At 37.7% G+C, this 19,772-nt stretch overlaps 1 protein-coding gene across 10 annotated transcripts in view; it reads left to right on the plus strand.

Moving 5' to 3' along the window:
• Positions 1-19,772, plus strand: part of LOC136828667 (ATP-binding cassette sub-family C member 5-like) — a 323,720-nt gene that overhangs the window by 156,731 nt on the left and 147,217 nt on the right. Inside the window, exon 12 of one of the 10 annotated variants that reach the window (XM_067086734.1) lies at positions 2,574-2,681. The exons of 8 other annotated variants lie outside the window; for them this stretch is intronic. In XM_067086734.1, coding sequence (XP_066942835.1) covers positions 2,574-2,681 — 108 coding nt within the window. Of the gene's footprint in view, positions 1-2,573; positions 2,682-5,762; positions 5,874-19,772 lie in introns of all 10 variants that reach the window. One more of the 10 variants, XM_067086728.1, reaches the window with a different exon arrangement.

Here is a 19,772-nt window from a genome sequence, read left to right on the forward strand (position 1 = left end):
ATTTGTGCAGCTTCAGGAAGAGCTTCAGGTAGTTTACTTGGTCAGATCCTTCTCTCACATCTACAAAACATAGGAAAACAGGAGAGGCTGATGATAGGTAATAGTTCAGCAATTCTTTCAGGATGTAGATGCAGGTGTCAATTGAGTGGTTTGCTTTAAAGCTGAACTGGTTGTCAGTAGTGTGTAGAAAAGGGGGGAAGCCTCACTAGAAGAACAGACTCAAGTATCCTCGATGCACTTTAGGATAGTGCTGAAGTAATTGCCCCACATTCTTGCGATAGCCTTGTCACTCTGTGTATGTACTGTATTGATGTGTCCTAGACAAAGACACCAGCATGGCAAGTAACACATTTTAAGAAATCAGCAGTCAGTGAAATCAAGGGGAAAAAAAAGAGCAAAACTGGAGATAGAAGTTGGAAAAGAAATTCTGAAGCAAGTGACATTACAGAGAAGAGATTCAAAGTCTATAAGTTTCTGTAGGTGTGTTGATGTTACATTAAGCACAAACCCCACCTTTGAAATGAAGGTATATGGAAACATTGCAGTGAAAACTTAAAGAGATTAGCAGAATAGGGAGAATGAGACCAAATTTTTTCAATAGAGGGAATTTTAAAGGCCATATGCTGAATTTTTTAGAGGAAAATAGAATAGGTGGCAAACTTACATTAATCTCAAGGGTTATGAGTGCAAGCATTACTGCTACTGGATATCCACCCTCTTTGGTTAAGAATCCTTCATACTTTCTAACTTTTACTTTCTTAGATACTTGTTTTTTCTCCCTTACCTTATGCAGAGCTGTCTTTCTTGCATAATATGTAATGCGACCTATCTTGTCTCTCATCCTGCTATCTTTCATTATAAAGGCTCCCATTGTATATACTGTATTAGCATTGATTACTCTATTTCCTGATATCCATTTAACTTCATAATTTCCATTCACTTTCAGCTCCTCCTTTTACAGATAGCTCCAAACTCATTCATAATCTAAATAGTGACTTATGTATCACCATTAACCATCAATCATCAGCAAACATTAATTCCAAATGCTGTTCACAGCTTGTTTTATAATCCAAAAATATCCTTACACAACGAATTAAATTTTTGTTTCATATGAAGATGGTAGAAAAGAAGGAAATAAGACAGCAGATATAGCAGCCAAAGCTGCAACTACTATGTAGAGAGGAGATGCAGATATTTCTATGAGTGTTTATTTAATATCTCTAAAGATATCAAATCATGAACAGTAGGTAGTAGAGTATATGGAACAATGAACCTCATAGTAAAAAGTTAAAACAGATCAAGCCCATTGTTGGAATATGAATTCATCATATCAAAAGTAATGACACATGTAATTTTAACTTTATTTTAGAATTGGCCACTGTATTTGACTCATGGAAATGTGATGTGTAGTACACAATCCAATCCCTAGATGTACAGAATGTAAAGTAACAATAGCAGTTAATCATTTTTATGCAAATATCCAAAATATAATCAACAATGAATGTCAAGTTTCAGAAACGAATCAATTTGAGAAATTTAGTCAGAATCTCCATCATTTCAGTCAACCCAATTATAATCAATGAAATCTAAACTTTATAAATAAATACAAGCTCTTTGTGTCAGCCCAGTGAGATCTAAATAAATTAGCTTAGTGGTCTGGCTCACTACTAATAATTACTGTCCCACAAACTTTCACCCATAGCTCCTACCCTTTCCCCAATTTTTACTATAAATAATAATTACTATCCTACAAACTTTCACCTACAACGCCTATCCTTTTCATGATTTTTACAACACTTTTTCCCCCAAAAATATTGGATAGTCATGAAAACATAATCAGTCTTCATTCCTGATAAAAACTTCTAATCATTCTTAACAAATTACCACCACCTTCATGAAACATCCACCACACTTCCACATCACAATACTGTATGTACATCCTCATGTTTTAGGTTCATATATACCGTAGCTATACATAATTCAGGAGCCACATGCCTACCAATTCAAGCAGTATTGTGTAAGAGATAAAAGTAATATGAGTGACTAGATTTCATTTCAGAGACGCTATTATTTTATTAATAAGATCCTTTCCCTAGCTCTCTACAGAAGTATGTCTGGAAATTCTTTCGTAGTGGTATGTTTACTGCATAAGAAAACTTTGCCACTTATATAGGCACAGAAAATTCATTACAATACAATGATATTCATGGAAACAGGGAAACTGCCTGATCTCACAGACTGCATGTACACAGTGTTAAAAAATGGCCTAGTTTAGTGACTTGGCAGTGGTTCCCGTGCTGTCCAAAGTAGCTCATTCTCATTAAATAACTATACTAATTTAATTCAGTTTTGCATGGTCTCTTTTTTTCCGTAACAAGCTTACCCAGGATATGGGTTCATATACTCGGATAAAATAGAACTGCTGAGAAAATAAATTTTTTTTGTCAAACAGTGATTAAGGAAAAGCACTTCAATACTCTGCATATTTTAAGACATCTTACTTTTCATCGATTTGTTATTTTCTTTCTGTGGAAACTTTATCATGTACCTTACCCAATCATTGTTTATCCCAGGCAATGTCCTATATGGGGCTTGTTAGCCATTTACAGTTTGCTATGGACTGTACCTCTTACTGCAGCATTGCCATTCGTGAAGGTCAGATTTCCTTGACGCGAGCAAAGGTACATAACTTGCGAGATTCTTGTATCACAGTGCAATAATTTGTAGGCTTTTACAAGTTGCTTTGATGATGCTTAAGTCATGTTGAAAATATTGTTTTAAAAAATTCAAAGGCTCATTGTAAATTAAATAATTTGTGGTGTACATTACAGCTTTTGAATGTTAGCTTGCAGTTCTTTAAAATGTTCAAGGTTACTTATGAGATGACTTTAATAAAGCATCTGTTTCTAGGTATTACCTTGTGCTTTTTAATATTATGTAAGGTCTTGTATGAAGGAAATGATTGTTAATTATATGGCTGACAATGATTTGCAAAATTTTTAATGGCTGTATGGAATGAAAGGATTTTTTGTGAAAAAATCCTTAAGAAGAGCTACTCATAAAAAATGCAAATTACTGTTAGATCTGCAGTATTATTTTGACTTCATATGTGGAAATGAGGAGAGAATTATTCAGTTTTAAACTCTGTAGTAAGATAGATTATCTCTTAAAATGTGTACACAGGCAGTCCCCTGTTATCGGCGGGCTTGGTTATCAGCAATCCGGTTTTTCAGCGCTTGTCTAGCGACGAAAATCAGCGATTTTAAGTGCCAATACACGCCGATTTCCGCTTATTGCCAATACAAACCTAAAGGAGGTGCCAATAACCAGAAATCAGCGATTTTTGGCGCTTATCAGCACCGATAAGTGCCAAAAATTGCTGATTTTCGCTTATCGTCCCGCCGTCGGAATGGAACCCCGCCGATAACTGGGAACTGCCTATATCAATAACTGCTTTTGCATGCAGATAGGTAAAAGTAAAAATGTTCTTGAGTAACATGATAGTGCAAAAGTTCTGTAAAAATTATTCCTTACAAAGTTAGTTTTGAAATGCTTTGATTAGGCTTTTCCTCATTTTTCTGTTTTATGGCAGTGCATTTTAATCTGACTATGTAACTTCTGTAATATCCTTTATAGAATAATTTCTCACTATCTAGCCATCTGACTCCTAATAATCCTTCAGATACAGTTTTCCTTTCATAATGTCCCTCACACCTGGTTAGCAATAGAGATTGCACTAGACCAATGTATAATCATACTTTGAATTTCTGTTTAAGTTTAATATCAGATCTTATTTAGGCTGCCCATAGTTTGAAATTACCAAGCCAGAATTAACTGAGAATACTAACCATTGTAGGAAGTCAAAATTATATAATGCCTTGGAATTAGTATGGTATTGTATTAATTGCAAATTGACCATGTACCATCAAGTGACAGTATACCATTGATTACATCTTCCTTAAAAGTTGGAATCAGGTTATTTGTTCTTGTGTGTCTGTTTGTCCTTAGACTGTCTTGTTAAGTTATTGTCATGTGTGCTATGTGGCAAGGAGCAGTAGATTAGATTGTGAGATGGGTCAGTCTTATGAATGACTTTTTTTTTTGTTATTTTCCAGTTTCCTGTTTTCAATTTATTCATATAGTATATATCATCATCCCTTATACTACCCTGGGCTAGAGGCTCTTTCTATATTTTTTATATTTATTAATGTGGCAGATTCCTTGGATGAGTCAGTGGGTACATCACTAAAGGATAGCTAGTCCCTTGTATAGTGCAGGTCCTAGCTGACTAAGGCCAGTGATGTCTGCCATTGCTCATTGGTTTTTCAGGAAAGTCATCCACTAGAAGTCCAAAGATATATAAGCTGGGGAGACAAGCACTACCTCTCCATTATAAGGAATTTTTGTTTTTGAATTTAGTCTATACCTTAAAGAGGTGTAGAGTCACTTGAGATAGTCCCTCAGCATGTTGAAAGATTTGTCACTGCCTACTCTTCACCAGTTATAACCATTGAATCTCCTCCTTGGCCTCAGCAGCATCCTAAACCCTATGAGGTTGATAGGCCTGATCTCTTTGAGCATTTTGTGGTTTATGAGCCATTAAAACTTGTTTTGTTGCAGACCCCTCTCCTGCACAGGAATCCTCATAGTAGTAGCCAATTTTTTCAGTGAACTTTGTCTTATAAATAAAGTAACAGAATACTGAATTGTATAGTTACATTAGTGTTATAAGGGTAGCTGAGGTGTGTGATTCTAAGGTTAGATGTTTTAATGAAACAAGTTGTAATGCAAGACATTGAAAGGAAGGGTATTTTGATTATTTAAAAGTATTGTACGTAGATTCTTTCAACACATTTTGGCATCTATATAAGTAATAAGGGATCATTGACCTTTTCCATGGTAATGTGTGGTAACTCAGTCTATCAGTTTTTTTTCCATTATGTAGAATAACACTGCATTGTAGGGTAGTTGTGCATAACTTTTGAAATTAAAGCAATTGACTTAAAGTACATAGATCAAGATGTTCAACAAAGCTCAAGTGCAATATGCCACATGTGTGAATGTGAGTGATAGCATTTGTTGTCCCTTGTGATTTAGAGGAATAAAATACTTAAACAATACGTAACATGAGATGACAAAAGTAAAATGCAAAAATTATTAAAAAAAAAAAGATTGTTAGTGGAAAAATGACTTGTTGTGGAATGGAAGTTGAAGGTAGGAAATGGGGTACTTAGCCTCTAAAGTTATTTGTAAAACATATGTAAAAATATTGGTGAATATATATAATATGAATGAAATGGCCATTATATTTATGTTTTATTATAAAAGGACAGAGCCAGGTATCAAGTAGTTTTGGAGAGCTTGTGCTAAAATTAGGTCAAGGGTGTGCTAGAATTAAGTTGAGTTTAAAAATTTGTGTCTGTAAATTATGGAGTTTTCACATATAAATGCCAAGATTAACAAGTGCAGTTAGTTTTTTTGTGACATCTTATTTATAAATGTTAGTTTTAAGTACAAATTTAAATGTTTACGATACGGGTCATAAAATTGGGAGATTTTTTCTTAAATGATTATTTTGTAACAATTAAATTTGATTGTTTTATCCTGGCCTATTATTGGACTTTTGGTCATATAAGATTATACTCACATGTTGATAATTATTTGCTCATTGCTAAGGAGATGGACATTGTAAGAACTTGGAATTAATTATTGATATTAAGTAGGATTTCAGTGGTAATCATAATTCTTTCTGTTTTTTGTAGGCATTTACAGTGACTAGTCTTTTCGTGAAGGATGTCCGTCAGTCTCTAAATAGGGTCCGTACTTCTTCCCATGTCATCTCTGAGTATTTTATTTCAGAAGAACGTGTTAAGGTGCAAATGTCAATACTTTAGTGTTAGTGTGATTTGCTTTTGAAATTTATTTATACAGTAAGCAGCAGTGTTAGTGTGGTTTGCTTTTGAAATTTATTTATAAGCAGTAGTGTTAGTGTGATTTGCATTTGAATTTGGTATTTTTTTGTTTTTGTTTCTGCGAGTATTATATTTCTTATTTAGTTCTCTTGTCATCTTTTCAACTTAGTTTTGTAAATCCAGTAGAAGTTAAGTGATCTTACTTTACTTTGCTACTACAGCTTTGGATGCAGCATTTCAACGCTTAGTCATCGTAGCAAAAATGCCATAGATATATAAAACTTCTCTGCTGAACAGTTTGCTGACTCTTTTATGAAACTGGATGATTCCATAAGCCATAGTTTAATAACAAAAATTTATTAATTTATTCTTAGTACACCTTAATTTTCTTATTTAAGCACTCAGTGGGACAAATTTAAAGATGAGCTTATGCTAGGTTTCTGCCTCTTCCAGTATCAACCTAAGAATTAGAAGAATTGAGGTAGATTATGGACTGCTTGTTCCCTAAGGTCCTAGTAGCCAGGTTACTCAAGTCCAAAAATGATCTTTTACAGGCTAGGGCTTTATATGCTGAAAAAACCAAAACTGGTCATGATTACAAAAATGCTTATTAAGTTTGCTCTATACACAATTTAGGCATTTAGATACAATCTTGTTTGTTTTTTACTTTTTCTTTTTCTTTGTAAAACTTGAACTCTGTACGGTAAATGCTCCTCTTATAAAAAGGCTGGAATTTGGAAAATATTAAGTATTTTAAATGCTCCAAGAATTATTATACAAGGTCCTTCTGAAAGGAATCTTGTGTTTATTTTCAAATAGTCTGCTAGTGAGCTAGTTAGTTTGCATACAGTGTAAACTATATGTACTGTACTGTTGCCCATAAGTCTGAAATGATCTGTGGTCATTTGAATAATTTAATTAAACATTTGTACTTTACAATTTGACACAAGTTGAATGGTAAAGGACCTTAATGAGCAATGTGTTTGCTAGAAATTCAGATTCATTTAAGGTTAAAATGTTCCATCAAGCGTTTCACAGTCATTTTGCCTGCAGAAATATGTCTTGAACCTGACCTCTTGTTGGTAGGCAGTTCATCAGAAGTTCATATTGTGCATTTGATGAGCCAAGTTAAGTTGCAGGGAGCAAAAACAAGTGTTAGATTGATATAAAATAGTATCGTACACTTTTATAACCACAGTAATATGAGTTCTCAAACTCATTAAAAAGCATAGTTACTGTCTGGCTTAATCTGGAGCAACAAGAAACCTATGGTCTTGGGTTTGAGTTCCCTTGCTTGAGGGTACAATCAAGCATTTATCCTCTTTTTTTTGTTCACTTTTCTGTTTTTTCAAAACGTGTGTAGGGCAGGCTGGTAAGAAAGCAAAAGTTGCTTGGTGGATTATCAGGAAAGTGCCTTCATTTTTACCTAATCTTTTCCTTCAGAGTATTTTATTTCTAAATCCATCCTGGCTGTCTTCCCCTAGTTATGGCAAACCTGGTGAATTTCTTTTGCCTTACAAGGTATGCCAGCCCCACCTTGTCAACCAGTTGCTGTCGGCGCTTTTTTCAATGACATATGGTGATGTTTATTTATACTCTCAACAGAATTTTTGTAAATAATATAAATACTGTTGTTGTGGATGGTATTGTTGTTTATTGTTCTGTTGATTTTTACAATGTTACTGTTGTTATGAGTCTGTTTATTAGTTTTGATATTGATTTTATGCTGTTAATTTTAATTCTTTCGGGAGACATTGAGCTGAACCCTGGACCTGTTACTCATTACAGCAAGAAAAATTGCAAAGTACTTTACTCAAATATTTGGGGCTTAAGGTCAGATTTTCTTGATCTCCAGAGTTTTGCCTGTAACTGCAAGTTGTTGTTTTTATCTGAGACTCTTGTAAGCAGTAACAAGTCAAGCGTTGCATTTTTAATCCTTGGGTTTAATGGCCCTGACATTATCATCGTAACGTCCCGCATGCGCAAGGTATGGCTGTATACGCCAAGTCTGGACAACCTATTTACCGTCAGAAAAATTTGGTGTAGTTGTCATGAAGTTTTTTGTTTTAAAATTTTCAGTAAGTTCTACAATGTTTATGTATTTGCTGTTTTCTGCAATCCAAATATCAACGATTTTGGAAAGGATTAGTATGGCTCAGTCACAGGATTCAAAAGCTTCATTCGTTATTTGTGGAGAATGTAATGCAAAGCACATGGCCGGTCTGCAAATGAGTTCTGTGTATCCTCCAATCTTTTCCAGCTAATTGAAGAACCCACACATGTTTCTGGTAATAGATTAGACCTCATATTCACAGATGTTCCAGCTATTGTGAAGTCCAAGGTCTGTGAATATAAGGCACTTCTGATCATTGCACCGTTAAGATGGACATATCTGTCAATCATTATAACAGGTATGCCACCAGTTACGATGCGGTTACGTTACAATGACCCCACCATTATTTGAAGAAATTGTAACTTGAAATTAGCCTACCTACACTAGGGCATACAGTACAATCTATACATACATGGTAGCTTAGCCTATACTGTACAATATAGTACTCTATACATATATGGTATAATTATTAATATCAGGTAATTCTGGAGGTTCAGTGCAGATTGACTTATGATAATTCAGTACAAACAGAGAAATTGAATAACACAAACAACAATCAGACATGTACTGTACAGGGCTATACTCACCAAGATTCAGTCCATCCATTGAGTGGTGTCAGGCTTTTGATGGCTATGTATAACTAAAAATCGGAAGATAAAAAGGATTATAAGCAGCAGGATCATCAACTCCCTCCTCTTCAGCTAGTATTTCTTCGGCTGTTAGTTCAGGTGTTACAGGGGGTAGGATTTTGAGGAAAGAGCTGTCACGAGATGTAGAGGGTTGAGGCTCAAATGTGGTGGAAGGTGTGAGGAAAAGCAGTGGTACTGGGGTCGTTTTCTTAACCTTAAGGGACGGCATAATTTATCAATGTGCAGCACCCCAGACCAGGGAAACTTTAAGGTCGGCAAAATAAAAAAAAATTACATCAGTGGAAAGAGAATGACACATACATTTACACTGTATAAATAAAAAAATTCTAAAAAATTTTCCCTACCTTCCACGAGAAGTTGAAAATGACTATTTACAACCCCTTGTGGGGCCTCATTTACAAGACAATCGTAAATTTTACCAACTTATATGTTTTTTCTAATAAATAAATTTATTGTATTTTATAAAATTATTGTTACTGCTCACACAATATCAAAACAGATAAGAAATAAAAACAGTAACAAATTTTTTGCATATTTGTTGAAAAATATTCACACAAATTTATGAGAAGGAAGATTCAGTCACTTTTTTTTTACTTGTACATGCTTTTTATAATATTTCTTTGCAATTTTCTTTGTAAAATTACATTTACAACCAACATACTATCATAAAAGACAAAAACAAAAAACAACAGCAACCCCTTCGTATATTTACAAGCAAATTTACAAGAAGACTCGTGTGAGAGAGAGATGCAGTACTTTCCCCCTTCAAGTCACAAGGGTTACTGATGGCTGTGAAAAGACGTCTGTGGCAACTGGCCTAACTCTCACGTCTGTATAAAAGTTGCCATTAGTGAAATTTATAGCATATAGAAGTATTGGCACCTCTATTTCGACTCCTTATTACCATAACAGTGGTGCGTAATGCTGTTTCACACTGAGACTCAATCTGTCCACCTCCCTAATCCTGTTTTACTTCACACTGAGGCTCAGTCTGTCCTTAAGGGTTAAGGAAGCACATAGTCCATTGTAGCTTGCACAGTGCATTTTTTTCATTCTTCATAAATGACTCGGTAACATGCAATAGAATCTTGAAGTGCTCTCTCAACATTAGCAAATCATTCAGTGTTCACATCTATTTGACTGAAAAGTTTTGTTGCATGTTCAGTTGAGGCAAATGCCTCTGCCATTTTTTTTTGCCGTAAATTTTTGCTCTGCTCTTCTTCCTCTTCTGCTCTTTTTCTGTCTTCTGCAAGTTCAATTAAATCTTCTGCTGTTAGCTCTACATCTCCAATTTCTAAATCTAAATTTCTCCCAAGTGTCAAGATCTTATTATTAATTTCCACAACTTCTTCATCCTTTTTGAAACTTTAAATGAGTTCACATACACTTTTAGCACATTTTCCAAATCCCATTCATACACTTTCTGATGAAATTGCGGAAGCACCTGATTTCCTCGCGTTTTCAGCTTTCATGACACAGTTGTTCACAGTTCAACTCCTGACATCGACCTCCTTCCACCCCTTCCAGTGTTCATAATGGTGTTCAGAACAATGAATTCTTTCCAGAATATTCTGAGCTCTTTCTCCTCATTATCCGTAGCCTGAGCAGATGTGTTCTGAAGATAATAGACCTTGAACTTAGCCAAGGTTCCCTGATCCATGGGTTGTATGAGAGAAGTTGTGTTCAGTGGAAAAAATACAACTTTTATGTTCTCATTAGTATCTCCGATGTTTTGAGGGTGGCCAGGAGCATTTTCCAGAATCAGCAGAATTTTGAATGGGATGTTGTTTTCCCTACAATAATCTTTCATTTCTGGAATAAAGCAATGCACAAACCAGTCTTTGAACAGCAGTACAGTTATCCATGCTTTCTTACTTAGGTGTTAATGCACGGGAAGTGTATGCTTGCTGATTCTTGCTAGCCCTCAGATTTGCAGAAGAGTCAGTCGATCTTTGTATGCCTTACACCTGGGCATCGTTGTTGCTTCTTTATGGATGTAGGAAGGTTGAGGCATCCGCTTCCAATACAGTCCAGTTTTGTCGACATTAAAGATTTGCTGCGGTAAGAACCCTTCATTAACGATGATCTTATGCAAAGCATCCTTAAATTTATCGGCTCCTTCTGCATCAGCACTTGCTGCTCCACCACTGATTTTCACACTGAAAATTATGGCGGTTTTTTAAACAATGAAACCATCCAGCACTTGTTGCAAAATCTTTTTTGTGGGTATCATCAAATTTTTTCTTTAGTTCATCGAAAAGCCAGCGTGCCCTTTTTTGAATGGTGAACAGGGTGAGTGGCTTACAGTTGTGTATCTGGTCCTCCATCCACACGACCAGTAACTGCTCCATTTCATCCAAAGGCCCTGATCTCTTCTTTGTAATGATCATGGAATGGACTGAAGTGGATGCCTTTATAGCGTCAATTATTGGTTTTTACCTTAATAATGGTAGATACTGTTGGCTGCGATAGATGCTCTTCATGCACAATCACCATGACTGCCATTCTCATGGCATGCTGGTTGATAATTTTCATTTTCTGCTCTAAATTGATGGAATGCCTCTTCCTCACATTACCAGCCAGAGACTCACTTGGGCGTTTGGCAGACATACTGATACAGTATTACACAAGTTTGAGTTTTAAACAGTTTACATACAGTCAAACACACAAAAATCACACACGAACACTGACCTAACTTGACTCCGTAGACGGCAAGTGCAAGTGAGGTTGAGTCAGGGAGAGAGAGATCCACATCCCAGTCCCTTGGGCCAACACATCGCACACTGTATGCTGCTGCCTGTGCCTGTCGCGCTCAAAATTTGAAAGTATTTTCAAAATATTTTCATGTAGGTATCGCATCGTAACTTTTTAAACCATCAGAACTGCTAACCCCATCGCAAACTCGAATTATTGTAAGACAAATCATCGTAACTCAAAAACTACCTGTATTCCTAATTCCAACATTGGAAAACAGTCTGGCTGAAATCCAGAGCCAATTGAGATTGCATTATTGAAGCTTATCAGACACTTGATATTTCAGATGCTTATCGCATTATTGAAGCTTGTCAGACACTTGATATTTCAGATGCTCTGTTAGATGCTGATCCCAAGAAGAAGTTAAATGAAATGCTGATGGCTATATTAATGAGGTATGTCCTTAGAAAGGTTGTCAAATTTGTGACAAATGACTAGCCATGGTTTCATGAAATGTACATGTAGACGAGCCTACCATGATAAACTGGCCAAATTCAACACATAGATGCAAAATCATTCAAATGAAAATTACACAATTTTTGTTGAGTCTCACAGTGTTGCGAATAGAACTTACCATACAGCTGAGAGAAATTACAATAATTCCTTGAAGAGGAAACTTGAGGAAATTACTCAGCCTCATTCTTGGTGGACCAAATTGGTATCGTCTCTCTTTGGGTCAGGCTCGTCTTCCATTCCACCACTATTAACAGATGATGGTGGATTGATTACTGGCCCTAGGGAAAAGGCTAAACTGGTTCATCGAGCTTTTAAGGCTAAGCAATCAGCTGAGGATGTCCCTCTCCCTGATACTTGTGATCCTGAACGTATTCTTACAAAACTTGCATTTTGCTCTAAGGATGTTAAGAAAATTGTTGATAGTCTTAATAGCTGGGATGGAGAAGATCCTGATGGTTTCTTCCCTTTGTTTTTTAAAAAAGCTTCTAGTGTGTTGTCTCCCAAGATTAGTAGATTCTATAGATTTTTATGTCTACGTAATAAACATCTTTGTGGATGAGTGAAAGCTTAGTAATACAGTGCCTGTTCCAAAGAGTGGCATATCTGTAGACTACAGTAACTACAGGCCAATCTTTATTCTCCTTGTGCCCTTGCAAAACTTGCTGAATTGTTTTAAAGCTTGTTATGAGTCAATATGCCTACAGGAAGCAGTTATGTACCTGCAGTACTCTTTTAGACATGAAAAGCCATTTGCAAGGGAACCTTGATAAGGGTTTTGAGTGCAGTGTAATTCTAATAGATTTTAGTGCTGCTTTCGATTTAGTAAATCACAAGGCACTTATTTATAAAGTTCAGAATCTTGGAGTGGGTGGATATGTTTTAGGATTACTTCAAGATTTCTATACTGGTAGGCAGCAGCGAGTTGCTGTGGACGGGATCTTTAGTGAACCAAGACCTATTGTGTCGGGAGTTCCACAGGGCAGTGTTCTTGGCCCACTGTTATTTTTAGTATACACAAGTGATATGGTTGTTTGCTTGGAAAACAAGATTGTTCAGTATGCCAATGATGCAACACTTATGGGTGTAGTAAAGTTTCACTTACGAGAAATGAAGCTGCCCTCACCTTAATGGAATATGGACCAGATCAGGGAAGGTGTAGTCAGTGGGGTATGAGGCTGAACTTTAGTGAAATGAAAACACTATTGATTAGCAGATCTCATACAGATTTCCTACCCCATCCTCCCCTTCAGGTGGATGGAACTTAGCTGAATGAGTCTGTAACTTTAACTATTCTAGTGTAACTTTTGACTCAAATCTAACTTTTCTGTATTTTCCCTTTACGGTACTTCCTCTCACTTCTTCCTAATGCACCATATTCTTTGGAAGCTTGAATTTGAAGTCAGTGGCCCCTGTGGGCTTGTTTCATATGAATAGGTTTCATCTGCTGACTAATAATAATAATAATAATAATATAATAATAATAATAGTAATAATGTTAGGTATGACATTGAGATGAAAATCTTAAATATGCATGTCCGAATTTCTTACTGTTTGTATGCCATTACTTTATTTGTAATTAAAAGTCTATGCTAAAGTATGAAACAGAATTGTTAGAGAATATAATACTGTATTAAACTGATACATATGACTAAAATACATTACACTGAGAATATAGGACAATGAGGTTAAATTTTGATTGTTAACGATTTAGGAAACTATGTTTAAAGGAAAATATGATGGTAAAAAACTAGAGTACAAATATTTTAGAGATTTGGGAATACAATAAAAGTAGAATTTACATCCAGTGGAAACACTGCACCCTACTGCGTAGGAGGAAGTGCCATCAATGCACCTCACATGGTGCACTGTAGGCATTACAAAAGGTTTTTTGCAGCATCCTTCAAGTTCCTAGTTGCACCCACTTTTTAACCTTTTACTTTACATCCTTTCCCACTTCTTTTCTTGTACCTTGCTGTCCAGCCACTCCCTCCCTCTTTTCATTGTGTTAAGTGCTGAATAGCTGAAAGTGCCCTGGTACTTTGCTTTATAGCCAGATTTTCATAAATCAGTAACACTGTAACCTACTTCAATAAATCAGTAAAATCACCAACTTTGGTGAAATAACTTATAAGAATCACATGTCCAGTGGTGTGAACAGTTGTTCTGAGCTCTACCAGCTGCCCAGTGGTGTGAACAGTTGTTCTGAGCTCTACCAGCTGCCCAGTGGTGTGAACAGTTGTTCTGAGCTCTATCAGCTGTTATTTGCCTCTCCTTGAAATAAATTGAACACCTTATCAGTCTTTTATTGAAAAAACAAACCCAGCCATGCGACAGAAGAAAAACAGCAACCAAATTCAATTCTAAGTACAGGCAGTCCCCGGTTATCGGCGATCCGGTTTTTCAGCGCTTGTCTACTGAGGAAAATCGGCGATTTTTGGCACTGATAGGTGCCGATAATCACACACTGGCGCCAATACATACCTAACAGAGGTGACAATAACCGAAAACCGGTGCAAAATCGCTAAAAATTGCCAATTCTCAGTTATCGCCGATTTTCCCTTGTTGTCATGCTGTTGGAACGGAACCCTCTGATAACCTAGGACTGCCTGTAATCTGTTAGTGAATGACAGTTATTGGTGCTTTTTAGAATGTGAAGTAATATATATTGAGAAATTGCTCTTTAATGAAGTAATGATACAAGTAAAAGATGTAAAATGAAAACAGTGGCAGTTATACAAGAAGAATTGGAAATAAATGTTGGTGTCCATCAGTGACACTGCCTTTTTATGTTATATATGGTAATTGAGGAATTTACAAAGTATAGAAAGGGAAGCCATGGAAGTTAGTATAGTATGGTATTTTTAGGAGAGCTAGTATAAACTTATTGATCAAAGGAAGAGGTTTTAGGAATATGGAAGAGTGGAAGGGCAATGAGAGAACTGAAATTCATTGTAAGCAAACAGGTTATATGCTGTTTACTAAGAGATGTGGTGTTACTAAAAGTTACAGTTGGTGTCACAGGTGGTTTGGATTGCAAATTTGAAAGTGCTATACACCTTTGCCTTAATTTAAAAAAAAAAAAATTTTTATAAATGAATGTGCTCATTTGTTTATTTTTTCTTTCCTGGTTGATATTTTTTCCAAATCCATTACTTTCCTGCCCTCATTCCTTCTCACAATATATCCAAACCATCTTAGTCTTAAAGAGCTATTCACTTTCTAGCCACTGGATACTACATCTCTCTACTGCTTGTTCTTTCATAATACAGGCAGTCCCCGGTTTACGACGGTTCCGGCTTACGACGTTCCGAGGTTACGACGCTTTTCAAATATATTCATCAGAAATTATTTCCTGGCTTACGACGCATGTTCGGGGTTATGACGCGTCGTTCTAAAGTCTACGATCCGACGGAAGAAATATGGCCCCAAAATGGCAGAATAATCATAATTTGAAGGTTTTTTTGATGTAAAACTCAATAATAATGCAGTTTACATCGTTTTCAATGCACCCAGAGCATTAAAAGTAAGGTTTTCTTATGATTTTTTACGATTTTCGACGATGTTCCGGCTTACGACGATTTTCGGGTTACGACGCGGCGCAAGAACGGAACCCCCGTCGTAAACCAGGGACCGCCTGTACAATCTCTATATCTTTTCAAAATTTCTTCCATTTGCTGCAGTGGTGCCCATGTTTCTACTGCACAGATTAATACAGACTTTATACATTAGTCATATTGGGACTTGCCATCTCATACCTTTGTTTTTTTTACTATAATTTTTTAGGATATGGGCAAACTAGTATTGATGATGATGACAAGTTAGCCTCTTAAAGAAGGTAGGGTAGGTTTAATTTTGAGAGAACTCAGACAGTGTTAAAGTTCCAGGTAGTAAAATTGAATGGTATGGACTGATTAATCAAATTGGCACTTGGGTTTGTAACTTAAGCCACTATTTGTATGGATATATTAAAGTGGATGTGCATTGTACAGTTGAAGAAGTACCGACCGTAGCTTTGAAAACACTAGGGCAGTGGCACCTCAACTAAAAGGACCTCATCTTAGCAGATTTCATTACTTAACAGATTTCCCCAAGTCTGATAAATATAATAAAAGTATTTTGTACTTCTGGAAAGATCCAGTAAGCACAATAGGGATGTCAGACAGTGGACTGAGGCTTTCCTATTTACACCTCTGAGGATGGACAGTGGACGAACAAACAAACGCACACATTAAACAATGCTTTCCTGGTTGTGCCCCCCCCCCCTTCTCTCTCTCCCTCTTTCTCTCTCTCTCTCTCGGTTTTTTATGAAAGTTTGGTGTTACTTATGTTTTAAAGGAGCCAGTGCTTATGTTTTGATGTATTATGTGGGTTTTGTATTTTTTTATTGTATGGGTTTTGTATAGAGGACTTCATGCCTCTTGTAAGAATAAGTAGGTAGAGGTAAGTATACTGTACATATTTTTAGATGCAGTTAATTTTGCAGATATATCTAAATTCAAATGAAAAGTAAATCAATATTTCAAACTGAATAATTACAAATTAACAATTAGGATAGGCTGTTAGGTTAGCCCTGGTACCCTATCATGTAGGTTATATGCCAATCTTCATTACTTAGCAGTTTTATATAAGTAACTTTTACTTAGCAGTTTTATATAAGTAACTTACCAAGTAATTACATAGCTATACAGTAGTTTCTAACTTGTGCGGCAGCTGAAATTCAAAATTCACGGTAGTGCTTCAGTTGTTTTAGTGTAGGTGACTAATCCCACCCACTAACAGGAATACCAGGAACAGCTTAGCAGACAATCTCATTCTTTTTCTACCGTGCCCAATGTAAACATTGAGTGTTTGCAGCAACTTTGTTCATTATTTGCCAGTTGTATACAGGCAGTCCCTGGTTATCGGCAATCCGGTTTTATGGCGCATGTCTAGCGACGAAGATAACTGGATTTTCGACACCGATTCACGGTTATCGGTGCTGATCGCCAGTTATCGCCGGTGCTGATCACTGGTTATCAGCGCCGATAACCAGGGATCAGTGCTATTATCGCCGATTTTCAGTTAGCGGCAATCTTCAGTTAGCAGCGATTTTCGGTTATCATCACGCTGTCAGGAACAGAACCCCCCTGATAACCAGGGACTGCCTGTAACCAGATTTCTGTGAAATATTACTGCTGATTTCTAGTAGCCTTCAAGCTTGTAGCTTTCAGGATCAGTTTTTTTTTTATTGTTTTGTTATTATTGAGATCTGATTCAAGTGTGTCATTTTTTCGCTATTGTAGTGAAGTTGCGATCAAGATTAAATATCTTCTTTTCACACTTTTTTTCTTTGCAGAGAACTGAAAAAGTGTAAGGACAGGAGTGTAGTAAGGAGAAATTTTGTGCTTAATGTTTTGATGGATGAGCTTTAGGAGAGAAGGTGTTCTTGAGAGCCAAGAATCGTACTCCGAGTACCCAGCGCCCAGCTCCCAAGTTCTCAGCTCGCCTGGCGCTAGTTACAGGGCACCCAGCTCCTGCTCTCATGCGCCCTAACACCTGGTGCCAACTCTCCCCACTTCCTTTTTTCTCTCCTGCTACTAGCCCTCCTACTTTTTATCCACTTGTTCCCACACCTGGCTCCTTCCTGAGGCATTGCCAGTCTTGTGTGTAGGTTAACAGAAAATTAACCTTGTAACAGTGAAGTGTTGTGCAGTGGATGAGGTGATTATCTGACCCATTGGTTCTCCGAGACCTGAGTCACTGTCAGACTCCCCTAAACCTTGGTCAAACCTGGTGCACATTCCCAGGTATTGACAGACAGCTACTGAAAAGGCGTCTTAATGGTTGTGTAGTGGAGGAGGTGGCTATTCAGCCCGTTGGATCTCGTAGACCTACAGTCCCTGCCATATTCCCCTAAACTTGGGAGGAGACATACTGGCAGTCCAAGGGAGTCGGAGGGGTTTGCCCCCAGGTAGTTGCCCCCTCAGTCAGACCTGTAATACATTCCCAGGTATTGGCAGACAGCCACTGGAAAGGCATCTTGATGGATATAAAGACAGCCAAATTGATGTCTTCTTGAGCGCCTGGTGCTATCTTACTAGTGTCCGGCGCCAGTTCCTGTTCTCTTGGCACCTATTCCCGAACGCCCACACCAGTTACCGGGCACTCAGAACTCTTTTTAGTACCTGGCACCAACCTACAGAGCTCCCATCGCCCACTCTCATGCCCCCTGCACCGGCCTACTAGTGTCTGGCCACAATTCCTTGTTAGTACTCCAGCACCTATCTTTGCTAAGAACACACTGTTGTTCTTTCTTGAGCACCAGTCTCCTGTTGAATGCTTGGCTCCAGCCTTCAAGTGGACGATGCCAGTCTGCTATCACCAGGCGCCAACTCATAAGTAGCAGATTCCTGCCTCTGAGCGCCATACAGACCACTCACAAGCGTTTTAGCTCTCTTCAGTCTTTCACTTTCACCTAGAGTTCAAGATGAGCCGACGTTGCTTCCTTTTTTAGCAACAATTAGTGTCTTGGAGTCCTGTCCTTTGCAGACAGGGACTGTTGTGTCCTGAATTTATGAACTTGTTGAAGAAAACTCCCACCTCTGGCATTTTCTTCGTCCTCCAAGAAGTCTCTCAGGGAGTTGGGAGTTTGACTTTTTTTGAAAAGGGAGCAGGACAAGTGTCTGGATTTCCTCCCTCTGGTGCTTCGACAGAACTAGACCTCCTTGTTGGAGATCTTGTCAAGATTTTTGAAGTAAAAGGTTTTTTCTTGGCAGGCAGCAGGAGCACGGGGTAAGATGATAGTGGATTCCCAAGTGTTTGCCGAGAGATATTGTCTCGGATTGTCTCTTAGTCTAGTCCTGCATGGACAAGGACAGTTAAGATAGTTTTTTTTAGAGATATCTGCTCTTTTCTTTTGGATCTCAAGAAGAGAGAGCTCTGGTGCTCCTTTACTACTGTGAGAGCCTCACAGTGGCAATCAGCCCTGTTATTTTCACCTACAGATCTACATCACCTCTTCCTCAGAACACAGCCTCCGTCACAAGTGTCAGCTTTTAGGATATCAGCCTCAACTCTCAGAATTTTCAGGCTTTCCATCTGCCAAGAGAATCACAGCTACTTTCAGATGTCCGCTGATTTCCAGCCCCTTTTTTCCTTCTTACTCCGAACATTAGTGGATGTGTCTACTGGGGACTGTCTTCCACTGAGTTAGACAGACTTCAATTGAGAGTTTTGCAATTCTTCCTCTAGTTTTTATCCAGTTCTGAGTTTTCCAGTGCAGACAGCAAGCACCTATGTTTTTCGGTTCTTCACGGCTGCTGAAGATACAAGCAGATGACGGTTGCCATTCTCTGCTTCCTGTCAAGCAGTAAGGAGGCTAGCTTCATCTCACAGCCTTCCTGCAGTTTTGCTGTGATTCCCTCTGTCACTTCCTCGGTCCGACTTCCTTTGGAATGGCGATACCTTCTCTCCTGAACATTCTTTTGTTGAAAGATTTTTACTTGGACTCCAAGCAAGAAGAGAAAGCACCGTGAACCCTTTCGGACCAGTGCTTTCTAGCGGTGCCCATTCCCAAATGACTGGAATCAACTTCTGAGCTCCTGGCGCCAATTCCCAAGCACCCAACACTCGGCACTATCTAGCCAGCACTAGACTCCCGCCGCTGAACGTCTAGTACCCACTCACAGACTAATTTTTTCTGTTTAGAGGATTGTGGGACACTGCTTTCCTGTGCCCAGGCTTTTCTGTCTTTTATGGACTTTTCAAGCTTTTTATAAGCATGCCAGATATATCAGTTTCCACCACGTTAAGTTCCTCATATGTTTTCGGTCTGTACAAGGTGTCATTGAGTCCACGCAAGGCATTATCGAGTCTAAATAAGAAGTCGAGCCTGCACGGATGTTCACA

This window comes from Macrobrachium rosenbergii, chromosome 43, assembly GCF_040412425.1.
Source record: "Macrobrachium rosenbergii isolate ZJJX-2024 chromosome 43, ASM4041242v1, whole genome shotgun sequence".
NCBI lineage: Eukaryota > Metazoa > Arthropoda > Malacostraca > Decapoda > Palaemonidae > Macrobrachium > Macrobrachium rosenbergii.